This window comes from Neopelma chrysocephalum, unplaced genomic scaffold (genome assembly GCF_003984885.1).
Source record: "Neopelma chrysocephalum unplaced genomic scaffold, ASM398488v2 Primary Assembly neopelma1_42, whole genome shotgun sequence".
In the NCBI taxonomy this organism is placed as follows: Eukaryota; Metazoa; Chordata; class Aves; order Passeriformes; family Pipridae; genus Neopelma; species Neopelma chrysocephalum.
In genome coordinates this window covers 8144456-8159289 of record NW_020897700.1, presented here as the reverse complement: position 1 = coordinate 8159289, position 14834 = coordinate 8144456, and the positions used below count along the sequence as shown (strand labels likewise).

Here is a 14834-nt window from a genome sequence, read left to right as displayed (position 1 = left end):
GCCCCGGCGGCCGCCGCTGTGGCCGGCGGCGGCGAGGAGGAGGCGGCGGAAGACGAGGAGGACGAGGATCCCGGCTCGTCCCGCTTCTTGCTGGCGGCGGGGCTGGGACTGCTGGCCGTGTCTGTCGTCCACCTGGGACAGGAACGGGCCGAGGCGGCGGGCGGCGGGCCGCCGTGCCTGGCGCTGCTGCTGCTCCGCCTCGCCCTCTACGCGGGCTGCGCCGCCGCGGCCGCCGCGCTGGGCACCCTGATCGTCCTGATGTGCCGCGGCCGCCGCCGCCTGCCGCCGCCGGACTTCGCCGCCGCCGCTCCGGTCCGGCAGGTCGCGGGGGTGAGTAGCGGGAGGGGAGCGGAGCGGAGCGGAAGGCTGCCGCCCTGCCCGCCGGCGGGGAGGGAGGTGGCGCGGCCCTCGCTCCGCCGCAGAGCGCCACGCCACCCAAACCTGGTGTCCTGCTGTCCTCCCGCGCCCGCAGGAGCCTGCCCGCGTTCTGCCCCTCGTCGGGGCTTTAAATGGCAAAAGTTGTGCTGGAGGCTAGCACGGGAAAAATCTAGACTTTGCTCTGACGGAGACCTCCGGATTGCGGGAACGCTTGCACGGCAGTTCGCTGGAGGCTGTGTCTCAAATCCTTTTCTGCTCCCGTCGAAATGTCATTGGTAAAAGAGCGACTTGCTCAAAGAGGCAGCATAGCGTTGCTTAAGTGCGTGCTCTGAAGTTGGGCAGCTTCAGATAGTGTTATCATAGTGCCAGTGTGTACTCAAGCCATTGCAGAGCTCTGTGCAAAAGGGAAACAATTTTATTTTCTGTACATGCTATAAAATATACTAATTGATGAGCTCTTTGTAGCTCACTGCTTAGTACTTTTCGGTTTCTTCTGAATGGGACTGGTAGCACAAAGTATTTGGAAACTTTCCTCCCGTCCATACCTCTGTTCCCCATCAAGTGATCCAATGCTTGGGAGCTGATCCCAGACAGGCCTGAAAAATTACTACTGGAAATGAGGGTGTCCTGCGACTCCTGCTTTGCCATGGGTCACAGGGACGTGATATAGTCACAGCTGGTGACTGTGGTTGGATGCCCTTGGCCCTTTGCTGGTGAGTTTTAGGTGTGTTAGCATGTGAAGTGCTGCCGCAGTAGACAGTACCGTGTTAGTGCTATTTCCATTCAGTAGTGTCGCGCAGGATACCTGAGAGCAATCTACAAAGGAGAGGAGCATAATTCGTGCCACCTGGGTGTACAGCCTAGCTGTTGTGATAACCCAGTTTGTTACATTTAGTGCATGTACTCTTAGCAGCAAATAAATAATGCTGTCACTTATGTGTTTCTGGGGCTGCAGTTGGAGCAGCTGAATTTGCAGAAAGCAGAGGGTGCTGTCAGGGCAGTTAGAAATCACTTGCTGATACAGTTGTTGGTCTTTCTGTTTTTTTCAATCAAATCAGCTAACAACCTGCAGTAGTGGTTTATTCCTTCATTCCTTGACCTGTGGAGAGAAAGAGCCTGTGTTTGGGAGGAATACGCATTTCCAGACCTGCATTTAATGAAATCTGGCAGGATATTGTCAGTAGGGGTCATTTGACCAGGGACTGGTGACTTCAGCGAATGATATAACTTGCAAAGGTGCATTCAGAATCTGTTTGTGCCTGTGTGATACTCATTTTCTCTACTTGGTTGACTTTTTAAAAAATCCTCTTTCCTTTGAAGACTCAACATCATAGTCAGCTTTTTGAAGGGAATGAAGAATAAATAATGTGTATGAGCATTAAAGGTGGGAAATAGGGAAGTGAGAAGATGTAATGCACAAAATAAACAGGTGATAAGCAGAAGGTACCTGTTCTGTATGTGGTACAGGTAGGGATTGTTGATGGTTTTTGTCATGAGAGTGCTATAGAGCAAATGTGTGTTAAGTCCATAAACACCTTGTAGTAAAGGACTATATGCTTTTGTATTTAACCACCTTACACCAAATGAAAAAAAAAATGCATCAGTTGATCATCAAAACAACAATTCCTGTTGCTTTCAGGTTTATAAGATTAAATGTTTTAGTGTTAATGCCATAGCTCCGGTGACACTTATGCACTGGTACAGTTATCTGAACATGTGCGTGTGTTAATTTACTTTTACGTAGTACCAAAAAAATCTATATGTAAACTTAGCAATTGAAATCTCCCTGCTGCCACAATGAGGAGAAACTTTCAGATTCATGAACAGCCAAATAATAAAAATCGATTTAATTTGGGAAGCCAAGATTTGAAGACAAAAAAAAATATTGTTCTTTCTCTCCCCTTTTGTGAAAAATGTAATACATAAACATAATGAACAGCAGTGAAACTAGAACTGTCCAGAGACAAATACAGTCACTTCAGTTACTATACCATCTGCACCTTCTTTTTGTGGTATGTTACTGTGCATTTGTCTTGATGTTCTCTTGTGTCCATCCATTGGATTTGTATATGTAAATAGTACAGACCTACTGTTGCTTTGTTAGTCTAATCTGTTGTGTTTGGATTTATTATAGCTCTGTGGTATGTGTTTGTTGTTTCAGAAAGAAATTGAAATCTGGTGTTTAAAATTCACTGCTAAAGCAGCAGTACCTGCTACAACCCTTTTCCCAGGATTGTTTTTTTACCCTCTCTCTGATTCAGTTAACATTTTTCTTTCCTCCCTCTTTGCACTATTCTCAGAATTTAACCTGGCTGTATAAAAGGGACGGCCAAAAAAGGAGTGAGGTATTTTACCCTTTCTATTTAGAAGATGTAATTGCAGTCATCTTAACTAGGTTTTTCATACCTTCAGTTTACAGTTTTGTTGATTTCTTTCTGATACAGAGTGGATTCAGGACTGCACAGCTTCTTGACAGACTTTTTCTGAACACAATTTTGTATATGTGTAGCAAATTTCCTAGTTGGGGCTTCAGCAACATGTAGGTGAAGAAAATAAAATTGCGTAGATAGGCAACATGTAGAAATGAAGGCCATTCACTAAAATATTTCTTCCAAAGTTTCCTGCATACATTTATCTTTGAAAAATTTGTAGGTTAATCTTTTTATTATGTATCCTGTTGCATTTACACTGCTTTCGTATAATTCAGTTGTTACTCTCACGTTTTTCACAAAGCCTTATGATCCTGTTGTCTTTTCTGGGAGCCAGTAGTAGGATGACTGTAAAGGTATAATTTTTTGAGCCTTGTGTCTTTTCCTCCAGAATAGGGAAGAACCCTCTGTTGGCCTAATAGTTAAGAAAAAGCTAAAAAAAAAAAAAGTTATTATGACTGGCATCTAGCTCTGCATATGTTCTTTATATGAACGCTAGGAAGATAGGTTCACTTCTCATTCTTTGAGTGATTTTCACATTGGGGTTAACAGATGAGGAAACACTAAATATTCAGTAATAAATATTTATTCTAGTGGGAGTCAGACTCAGCTCTTGGAAAGTGAGTGGGAGTACTCTTGATCAACTTCAAAGGGACTTGGATCGATTCCCTTATCCTGTGCTGAAAAAAGGGAGGCTTTTTGTATGTTCTCAGTTACTATGTGTGAGTTCAGTGCTGTGGATTTTCTTGGACCTGTTCATGCAAGTGAGTAACTTGGGTGAGGAAGTGCTGTGTTGTACGTTTGGATTTCATAAGAACAAGGTGCATGCCTTTTCTTCATTTTGCTTGAACTTGCTACCAGAAAAGCCATCTTTTTGAAAGTGAAGCTGCGCTTTGTCCTAAATATTGTTTGTGTAACCTCTTTGGGACTTGAAAAGTGAAGACCTCCTGCTAAAGTCAGGTATCTCAGCAAGAACATTTGAAATCTGCTGAGAACTGCAAAGCAAGCTGTGTGATTTATAATAACCCTATGATAAGGTGTGTTTTCAATGTAGTTTTTCTGTGTGGGACATCTCTGTTTACACGGGATGTCTGGGCAAGTCTCCTGGCTTCCACATTTCATTGGTAAGAGAGGTGTACAGGCAAGTCATAAGAGTGTTTTACTTACTACTTTAAGTACTTGCAGGCATTAATAATATTGGTAAATCGTTTCTATTGATATTGAAATAGTGGTAATTGAACGATTCCTTGACATTTTTGTCAGGTATATTTCAGCACTTCTCAGGAGCTGTTGTAGGACCAGATTATTTGTCATGGAGGAGAACAGCAAAATGCTAGACAGCAAAAAGGCGTGATGACCCAATTGCACTTTTAGTAAAAACATCTGTCTCAAAGGGCATTTTTAATTCTCAAGTGTCAGTGGACTTGCTCATAGCAAAGATAGCCCTGGTTAGAACATGTGTCACCTTTTTAAATGCAAGGTTGCTCCCAACACTGCTTTTAACTTCTGTGTTTGTAGAGGAGATGACTTTGACTCATGTGAAGAACCATGTTAACCAGGTTAGTGGAAAGGGGAAGGAAAGACTTTTTCCCACATTTCCAGTAGGAGTTGTTTCTCTGCCAAAAAAACCTGGCAGGACAGAGTTTTCTTTTCTGCATAGTGTTTTAACTCAGATTCAAAGCAAAAGCTCTGAGTAATAGAGGAATAGGTTATCAGCTTCATTTAAATAATGCTAAACCCAAGGATTATTTATTAGATTTAAATGCTGTATTTTAAATTCAGATTAAATAAATGATATTCTGTATAGAGAATGATCCGCCTAGTCTGTCTGCAGCACTAACAGAATGGTAATGAATGTGATTTTTTCCAGTGAAAAGGTACACTGATTCTAATGCCCTGGTTTTAGTTTCCTACAATTAACAGTTGTCAATGATTTTGAGTATTCCTTTAAAACTCTGCTCCTGACATATTTGGTCACTCTTGTTCACTAGTGTTTAATAGCTCTTAATTTTCAGAAGTAGTTTACTCTTGCATTCTGTCCCTGAGGGAGACATATGTGATCATGTTTTAAGTTCCTTAACGCTTGTTCCATCCTTGAATGTGAATTTTTTTGTGAATCTGGCGTTAACAGGAGGGCACAGGTAAATCTTTTCTTATTGGATCAGGTAGCCAATGAAATATCTTCATCCTGGAACACAGTACTGTTTTTTTATTTAAGCCATAGGAGGATGGGCAGTGAGATTACCAGAAGTTGTCTGAGTGATTCTAATGGGATGGCAGCTTAGCCTAGGTTGAGTATCTGCCATGGTATCCAAGCTGAGCGTTCTGCTCTTTGTGAGGAACACAAGGGAAGCAGAGGAAAAGGACACAGGGTGTTTTATTTTCCTTCAGTGTTGGACTTTTGCCATGAGATGAAGCTTGCAAAGGTAAACTTGCAGGAACGTCAGCAGCTGTGGGAAGTGGAAGGTTTGCCATCTGTGGGCATCAATTTCAAGTGGGATGCAAAGCAGTTCTTGATGTGGTAAGCAGTTTGGAAGAGCTATGAGGGAGAAGAGAAACTTCCTAACTCCTTTCACTTTTGATCCTTATACCTTAGTAAGTCTTCAAAAGTATTTATGAGTTTTTCTCAACTCAAAGTCAAGCACATTCTATGGTCTGTCTGGTTCTCTGGCCCAACAGGCAATATTCAGTGCTCTGATATTGCAGGATTTTTGTGATACCTGGCAGAAGTAATAGTCTCTGCTGGCTGCTCTTTTGTCATGCTAGTTTTAGATCCTCTTGGGCTTGGAACCAAATATTCTGATCTACTATCAGTTGTTTCTGGGTTGAAAGGAGAAAATATATTTAATTTTGATGTGTTTTTAACAAACTGAGAGTCTCATACTTTTGTTCTTAGTTCTGTCTCTTTTAAAAGCAGGTCAACAGTCAGCCTTTGATGATGCAGGTTAATTTACTACTAGGAAAGTCCTGGAATTAAAATAATGAAAAGGTATTGTAGCATTTTCTACCAGTTTCATGAATATTTTAAAATGTTAAGAAAATGTTGCATGAATTGCAAATATGCAGTTATAGTTCAGGAGGGGCCTGTAGTTTATTTTTAGGGATCTGTGGAATATCTGTTATAATTTGGGATTTATAACTTTTTTCAGGATTGAAGCTTTGTCAGGACAGGATACATTGATTAGCTGCAGGCATAACTTTGAAGTGATAACTTTATTTTCACAGGAGGCTGACCTTGGGAAATAAATGTTTTTCAGACACTGTCTCTCACTTGTTTGTCCCATAACTCCCTAGCGGTGAACAGACTTAGTTTTCCATGCAGCCTTTTATTCATATAAATTTCTTCTCTTGCCATGCAATCCTTTCTGATTCCTGTCATTGTATCCTGTGTCACCTTCAGCTCTGCATTGTATTATGCTTGACATTTTATTTTCTCAACATTGTGTTAGATTGACATTTCATATTTTTCTGTGAATCAGGCTGTTTTTACCTTTGTAAGGACTGCTTCTCACTTGAATGATGTTTTACGACTGAAAATATAACTTGGGAGTTAGTTAATTTCTCCTGTTAACCAAGCCATGCTGAGTCAGTAGGGGCGGGTGGTGGGCTCATTGAGATCTTGCTGTCCAAGTCTCTTGTAGGGGAGGTGGATACAAACCCTCTGTAATAAGGTCAAGAGTGAAAGCATCCTGCACTCAAGATAGTTTTGACATTGAAAATACTGGACATGTGTATCAGAAACATTCTGAAAATAAAATCTGATCAAGTTCCCTCTTACTGCTGAGTCTTGGTTCCTTGTTCTCTGTAAAGATGAGCAGCAAAATTTACCCAAGGAAAGAGCCAGTTATGTAGAACACTGTATCTTTTCCCAAGCTGTTACTTTGTTAAATGGTTAAAATAAATAAATTATGTAGTCGTAAGGGGAACACGTTTGTATTGTGTCCATGGGAGGTTTTTGTGACCAGTCATTCTGTACCATTTTTTCCCCTATTAAATATGCACAGTGAAAGAGAACAAGTTAATGTTAGTAAAATTAAAGATGACGGTTCACTCAGCATGTTTTGTGATGCTCTGTTGAAAAGGCAGAACACCCTACCTATGTACAGTGAAAAGTCAAGTGGAGGGAGGGTATAGCAATAGACAACGCAGGAGTTTCTTTCTGATTGTCAGCTGAGACTCCGGAGCTCGAGCAGGAATGTGCAGGTTTTTCTGCCTTGCCAGCAATTCAGTTTTCATGCCATATGGCTCTTTTGGCCTTGAAGTATAGACCATAGGTTCTTGTTGTCTTTTACAGAGGAGTAGGGTGTGGAAATCTTCAGTAGACTGAGGCTATGCATGTACCCTGAGAATTCATGTTGGACTTTATTTTGATGGTAATATTGAAGATCCGAGCAAAGAATAATGCTGTATTTTTTGCTGAGCAGAAATTTGAATGCTAACTTACCAACTGATAAGAGTGAAAATATTACCTGAGAAATGTTTCATTTTCCTATTCTTATCTGTCTGGTATTATATGAATTCTCAGATGAAGAGAGTTCTGCCCTAATTATAAAGTTTTTACGCTGCTACAGTTTTACCAGTTTTGAACACAGTACAGTTAAGATAGAACATCCCCATCTAATAACCACAATCTGCATGTTCCAGAAGCTACTATGTTAGTGGAAATAAGTTGCGATGATATTATAACGTGATTATTGAGATAATGATTCTTAAGATAATAGGATTAATATGCTTTAAGTATGTTGATTTTTAAATTGGTATATATGTAGATTAATGCTTAATGTGACACATACATACTTGCCTTGTAATCTTAAATAGAACTGGAAGTATTAATTAAAAATATTGTCTTGTGAATAGAAAATTTATTTTTGCATCATAAGTTGAAGTAATATTTACTACTCTAAGAAGATGTCCATCCACATCAATTAAAGATTAATTTGTGGAGAGTTCAGTGAAGTATTGTTTGAAGCTGTGACTCTCTGTCATCAAGGTCCAGTCTGATGTTAATGTATGTTTTACAAAGATAAGAGAGAAGTTAGTAGGGCAACAGAGGGTGCAGCAAGTAGCTATGGGTAACTGGATGGTTCGTGTATGCTGAATTAGATGCAGTCTTTGCCTTTTACATCAGTGGTTAGACTGAGAATCTCATGCACAATGCCCATTTGTACTGTGGGATCTGTCCTGAGCTCTGTTCTAGTTTTATTGTAATTGAGTAAATGTAATAGAAGTAATTGTAAATTTTTCTCTGCTTCTTGCCTTAATTCCACGGCAGAGTAAGGCTGCACGTGGTGTACCTGTAGCAGCTGTCTGACTTTCTGCTGCTATGTTTTAAACATTGCATTTGATGACCTTGATAGTGGAAGGTACTCCTGTGTTCTCAGTGCTTTGCCATTGATTAAATGTAGTTGTTGAAATATCTTCTTAATTCTTTATTTACATTTGTAGGAGACTGAACCTAAGACAAAATTTCATGATTAATGCCAGCCTTGGTGTTTCTGGCTTTTATTCTTGGCCCATTGAGACTGTTGTTTTCTGCATCTTAAATTATTCTCAAAAGTATCAAACAATGAGTGTTATTCAGAAGTCTACAGGAAATGCACACATCCTTTTTTCAGCCTGTAAACAAAGTCAAAAAAAACTTGCACTGCTCCAGGAAATAGGCCTCCATGTTTGTTAACAACCTCATTCTTAGCATGTGCCAAATGTGCTCCACCCCTATTCCTGCAAGCCTTTTGTTAAATGTTGTTTAAGTTTCAGCCAGGTTTTTGCCATTCTTCAACGATGAAGTCTACAGAGTAGAGCCCAAATTTAAAAAAAAAAAATTATTTTTTTTTATTTTTTAGTTTTTGGAGGCTGTGATAATGCAAGGCAGAACTTAGAGGAACATGCCAGGTTTTAATCAGTGTAAAAGAGCATCTAAGTTAGAGCTTTGACTGTATTAAATCCATTTACAAACATTTTTGGCTCAGTCAGGGTTATACCAATTACTTCATGAAATCTAGCACCGTTTTCCTTTAGATGAGGGATGTGAAGAAAAATGTGAAAACATTCACATCTCGGCTTTCTAGCTGAACCTGTTCTCTGCATATGCCCTCCATCAGACTTGAGGCAGGAGTGGGAAGAAAGTCTTCCAGTGAAATCTGTCGAGTTATTCATTTTCTCAGCTGTTAGAGCTGAGTTTGGACTACGAATTTTCTGGAATCCTTCTGTTATCACAGATGTTGGTTGTTACTGTTGTTTTAAGGTGTTTATTGCCATACATATTATCTAACTCAGGGATGCCTGCTTATTTAATAATTTCATCATTATTATTGCCACAGAAACAGAACTTTTTGAAACCAAATCTAAACTAACAAGGCTTGAGACTTGGTCTTGTTAAATGCAAGTTCATAAAATGGGAAGGAAAAATGAGTTTGATAAGCTGTTTTAGACAAGGCAGTTTAAGATCTGATGCATTATCAGTCATGAAATTAAATGTACAGTTCTCTGAAGGGCCATCAGAGATCATGATACGTTCAGGTTGGAAGGAATGTCTGGAGGGCACCTAGTCCACCCTCCCGCTCAGAGCGAGTCCAATTGGGTAATGTTGCTCAGGATTTTCTCCTGCTGAGAAGAATGGAGAGATGGAGACTCTACAACCTCAGCACACCCATTCTGATACTTGACAAGCCTCATGATTAAAATAGTTTTGCCTTGTGATGGGAATTTCCTGTGTTGCAATGTTTCCTAATGTCCTGTGCATCTGCCAGAAGACTCTGGCTCCCTCATCTCTGTACCCTCTCATTCAGCAATTGGAGTCAGCAGTAAGGTCTCCCTGAACTGTTTTTTTTTCTTAAGCCTGAACTAACCCAACCAATATCATAGGTTAATGGTTGGACTCGATGATCTTATAGGTCTTTCCCAACCTAAACAATTCTATGATCACTCCAATGTATTTGAACATTCCTCTTTATTCAAATATTAGATTCTTCTTTTTTCTTGAAAATTTATTTTTTAATGAAGTTGAAACCTTGTTTTAAATGAAAGGGTTTTTTATTGTTCTGTGCTTTTCTCTTCAGCAGTTCATGACTGTATGCAATACCTGTATGTATATGGGAAGTTCTCAGAAAGTCCGATATACTATGCATCTTCCTTTGCCCTTCAGTAATTACATTCATGCAGTAGCAAAATCACCATTGCTAGTTTTGGTATTCACTTTTTACCTTTTACATTCTCTTTGATCATGTCTTGAACAACTCTTTTTAAATGAATAGTCCGTGCCTTTTAGAAGTCAAACATACGAACCATAGAGGACACTCTCAATGGAACGTGTTTTTGCAAGCTGAGATGTGAGTTTGTATCTTGGTATTTAAGAGGCAGCATTTTGCTGAGGCAATAGTAGTCTGCCTTGTCCTTAAAATGAGTTTTCAAGTTTGAAGCATAAAATGATCAGTTCCTGCTTTGTGGAAATGTGTAGATTGGATCATAGCGTAGTGATGTGGAGCAAACTGCTTGCAACCATAGATCCCCAGATCCCCTCTGAAGGGCTTTTTTTTTTTTAGCTTGTATTTAAACTAGTTTTGAAAGGAGTAAATTGACAAGTGCTGCATCGGAGCACTTGCTGATGCTTTAGGCTGTAAAAAACCCACTCCCTGCAACATATGTACAAATGAGAACTGTTGATGCCTAAGTTAGCTGTTTGAGGTGACCAACCTCTATGCAGGTGTGATATATTTTAGCAGAAGGACTTAGCTTGTGGGATACCCAAGCTAGCATAAGTGGTAAGGAAGATGGAGTGTGTTGAGCGCAGAACTTCGGTCAGAGTTGTGGCCTCATGTTTGGAAGCTCTTTCTTCACAGAAGAGCCTGAGTTTGCTTAATTGGGCTTTTTGAATCCCTTCCCCCTCCCCTAATTTATTTGGGGTGTTTAATGTCTCTGTGAGTCTGTCTCTTCTCTTTTTAAATTGGAGTGGTTATGAATCATGTGATTTCCTGCTGCAAATAAAGCAGAAAAATCCTGAAGTAATTGTGTGACTGGCATTAACACAACTTTGCGTTGAGGAAGTGTGACAACATTAGCAGCTAGAGGTTATGTCTTGGAGCCTTACAAATACTGTTAGGTGTTGTTCTTACAAAGAGCAAAAATACTTTCTGCAGCTGTTTGGGTGGATATGGCTTCAGCTTTTACCAGAGTTGTGTTCAGGTAAAAAAGGGCTTGAAAATCTCTCATGGTTCACTAAATACTCTGTTCTTACCCCTCTTTAACTATAGTTTTGGTAGTAAGGAGAGACTGCAAATGGAGGCAAGTGTGCTGATAGTGTTGCCGAGGAGGGAAGAAATCAGGTGAAAGACCGCAGTTATAGTCTCAGAATGGTGACTGGAAGAAGTCTAGGGAGTATTGCTGCACTCACTCAAAACCTGGAACAAATCAACTGTGGGCAGAAGGAGGGCACTCAAGGCCTGGAAAGGATCCATCATAATGCTGTGTGTCAAATGTGAGTGAGTCTGAAAAGCTTTGTTTTGCCATTAAAAGTAGTGCTTAGACTCCTTTATTTGGATCCCATTAGATGAACTTTGTTCTGCAGTGGAGAGAAACATATTTACCAAAATACACTGAGAATTAGCCTGCAAATTGGCTAAAATAATGGTGTATTACCTTTAAGAACATTAAACAGTGTTTTTACTTAAAGTTTATACTGCTTTCTTGTTCTCTATTTGGTGAATGTTGGAGAGATGGAGATATTTCTGAAGTGTTATCTCCTTATCAAAGAATATCTGGGCTCCCAACATGGGAAGCAAAGTAAGCTGGGCAACAGCAGGGACCATTTCTATTTGTTCCGAATTACACTCCTTTCTATGTAAATACAACATGAATCACTCTCTTTGTCTACACTCTGAAAAATGTCTCTCCATCTGCCCATCTGTTTGGACACTGTAAGAGTGAGTACTCCAATACAGACAAATGTTTGTATAGGACAACAGTTTAAAATGCAGCAGCTGGAAATATTGTTGAAGGAAGAAGCCCAAAAGGATGTGAACCAAAATTAGTGTGGGATCTGAAGGCTTCTCTTTGGTTTAAAAGTAGTTTATGAGGCTAGATGAAGTCTATTGTCATAGTAGGCTATGAATATGTTGTAGTTGCTGTGAAAATACTGAATGGAGGAGTTCCAGTTGTTCTGCTACATGCATGTCCTATTCTCAGTACATTGAATTGCAACTAAATACATCTTGCTTCTACCAAAAAAACCTTATTAAGATAATTTGGCAAGTTGTACACAACAGTGAGTGTTAATATGGGCTTAATGAACTATGTATAATAACCTCAGAGATAATTGACACTCCTCTGATTAACTGCGTGGGGTGACGTTTGTATAAAGACCAAATGTTACAGTACTACTGCCTTGAATTCCACTTTTATTCCTTCTGAAAGTTTTGGTTTATTCCTTTCTCTTGTGATGAATGTTATGTTTGAATTTCAGAGTAATTGGTCTGGAAGCTCCCATGATTCAATCCAGTCAAGGAGAGTGGTTATTTCTCACAATATGGATAAAGCACTGAAAGAAGGTGAGTCTTAACTTGGTCAAAGGTGCATTGGAGTCTGAATATCTCTTGTCATCTTAGCAAACCATAACTGCACAGTATTCCAGGATTTTAGAATATGTCTCTGGTTTCCTTTGTGATATAATATAAAAGCGCAAGGTCTTAGTCTTCCCAAGAGGTCCACTGTAGTAAGTAATATGATGATGTTTTTGCAATTCAGTTGATATCTCATAATTTTAGTGACTGGGGTTTTTTTGTTTTTTTTTTAACAGAAATATGTTAAAATACAGTCCTTAATATTTGTGCATAAAACAAGGAGGTTACATTTAAAATGTTCTTGATTGGGTTTTGCTGAACTGATAAATCCTGTAAACTCTTGCATACAGTCTTCCTGTTTAGTGCAATTCTTGCCATAAAAAAGTGAATTTAAAATGAACATTTGGATTTTTGGCTGATACAGTCTATCAGCCTTTTGTAAATATTTTATCTAATTTTGAATATTTTCCCCTTTAACATTTCTTTGCAGCACTTTTTCTTATCTTTTTTTCATAAACAGAGAGTATATTTGAAAATTATCAGTGCTTTAAACAGGTTGGTTGTCTTATGAAAACCTGGGATGTGTTATGTTTTTGAAGTTATTTTTATGAATCGCTGTTTGCAGGATAGGTAGCTAAAATATAAAATTAGAGCACTTTACCTACCCATGTCATGTTTTTGTGGAGGTGAACTATTATAACATAATCATAATTTGTTTTTAGGAAACATTTTCATCTAGAATCAGGCTAGAGGATTCCTGATCATGTGAAAAGGATAGTAGAGTCTAAACATTACGTGTTTAGAAATATGTAATGAAACAAGCATAGACAAGTTATTTGCGGTATTCTTTCACATGCGTACTTTACATTTTGGATAACCTGCCTCAGAATTTGAAATGAAGCCTTGACGTAATCACAGAATTGGAAGTTGTGGGGCTATTTGGAGACAGATAACGGGTATTGTGGAATATAGAGGGAAAGTCAGTCGTACTACACTTCCCTGCAGTTAATTTGCATGTAGGAGTAACTCATGTCTGTTAAAATATGGGAGCTGTCTTCATCTAAGGTGTTTATCTCACAGATCATTCTGTTGGTTGTGTGAGGCCATCCCTACTCAGTAAGGCTGAAAGTTACTAATATGTAAATGATTGACTTTTCAGAGTTGAATACCTTCTGTTGTGACAGCTCACTTGCCTTTCTGCTATTTTTTTTTCAAACTAGCTTTTACCCTCCAGTCCCACTCTGAATTTTGGAGAGCAAACTTGTCAGATTTCGTTGTATTTCTTCCAGGCCTAAGTGATGAAGCCAACTTCTCTGTTATGCAGTTTGACAAAGATGAGACTGTACTTTTTGCTCTGCCATACAAAGACTTAAGCAAACATTTTGGGTTTGGAAGGTGACTGAGTCAACTTAAGTTGGAGATACTGAATGAATCCCAAAAGCAATACTTTAATTTTTTATTAGAGTAAATGATCAGTCTGTTTGAAAATAGACAGGACTTCTTGCCCTATGACAGTTTTGAAATTTGTAGTTGTCTTGATGTGAATGTTTTTTTGGTGGGTTTTTTTTAAACAAGTTCATGGTTAAGTAAAACTTTATTACCAGTGATATAAAAAATGCCATCTGCTCTTCTATTTTCAGTCTTGCACAGATCAGGATTAAAGTATTTATAAATCCTAGGAATTTTGGACAATTTTGCTGTCTTGATGTAACATGCTGTTCAACAGAATGCTTCAAAATGCCTCATTCATTTAGCTAGGAGACTTTCAGTTCTCATGAGGTTTTAATCTTGGGGAACAGTTCAGACTCCTACTGCCACTTCAGGTTTAGAGTAGGTGTTGTCAGATTACCACAGTCAATGAGGTTTTGCTCTTTTCTTTTTCTTTTGAATCAGGTTTTCTTCTCTTTGGGTTGCATTAGAAATGCATGGATAACATTTTTGGAAGAGCCAGCATCATCTGATTGCTGTTGCTGGGTATGAAGAGAGACAGCCCTTTGGTTAATTCTGACTTCTTCCTCTGTTTTTCACCATTGTGTAATTAAGTTTGCCTGGGATTCACTGTTAGTTACTAACTATACTAGGTGAGGGAAGGCTGTGAATTAGCCCTGCTACTGTTTGGTGTGTTTTATGAAATCTAAGTGCTCAAAATCAGAACAAGCGTAATGTTATCAAGAGATTTTCCTTGTTGAATATAGCAAAATGAAAAGGCCTTTTGAGTTGTCAGCCCTGAATGCCTTTTTCAGCTGGTGATACTTGAGTGACTAACACTGAAATATGGTTGTCCAAAATTTTTCATGCTTTCTCTTGATAGATTGATTTGATTCTGTTTGCCCTTCATTTATCTTACAAAAAGAAAAGATAACCCATTTCTACAAATACTTTTAGCCATTTAACGCTACCTGTTGCTTGTCTGGTCATTTCCTGTTTTCAGCCCATATCATGTGGTAGTGTGGTAATAACATCTCCTAAGAGA

At 39.1% G+C, this 14834-nt stretch overlaps 1 protein-coding gene across 2 annotated transcripts in view; it reads left to right on the top strand.

Moving 5' to 3' along the window:
* The first annotated feature begins 296 nt into the window (after positions 1 to 296).
* The window catches only part of SNX25 (sorting nexin 25), a 77022-nt gene continuing 62484 nt past the window's right edge, over positions 297 to 14834 (top strand). For both annotated transcript variants that reach the window (XM_027676605.1, XM_027676606.1), the window contains exons 1-2: positions 297 to 330; positions 12265 to 12349. In XM_027676605.1, coding sequence (XP_027532406.1) covers positions 12328 to 12349 — 22 coding nt within the window. In that variant the 5' untranslated portion in view covers positions 297 to 330; positions 12265 to 12327. The remainder of the gene's footprint in view (positions 331 to 12264; positions 12350 to 14834) is intronic.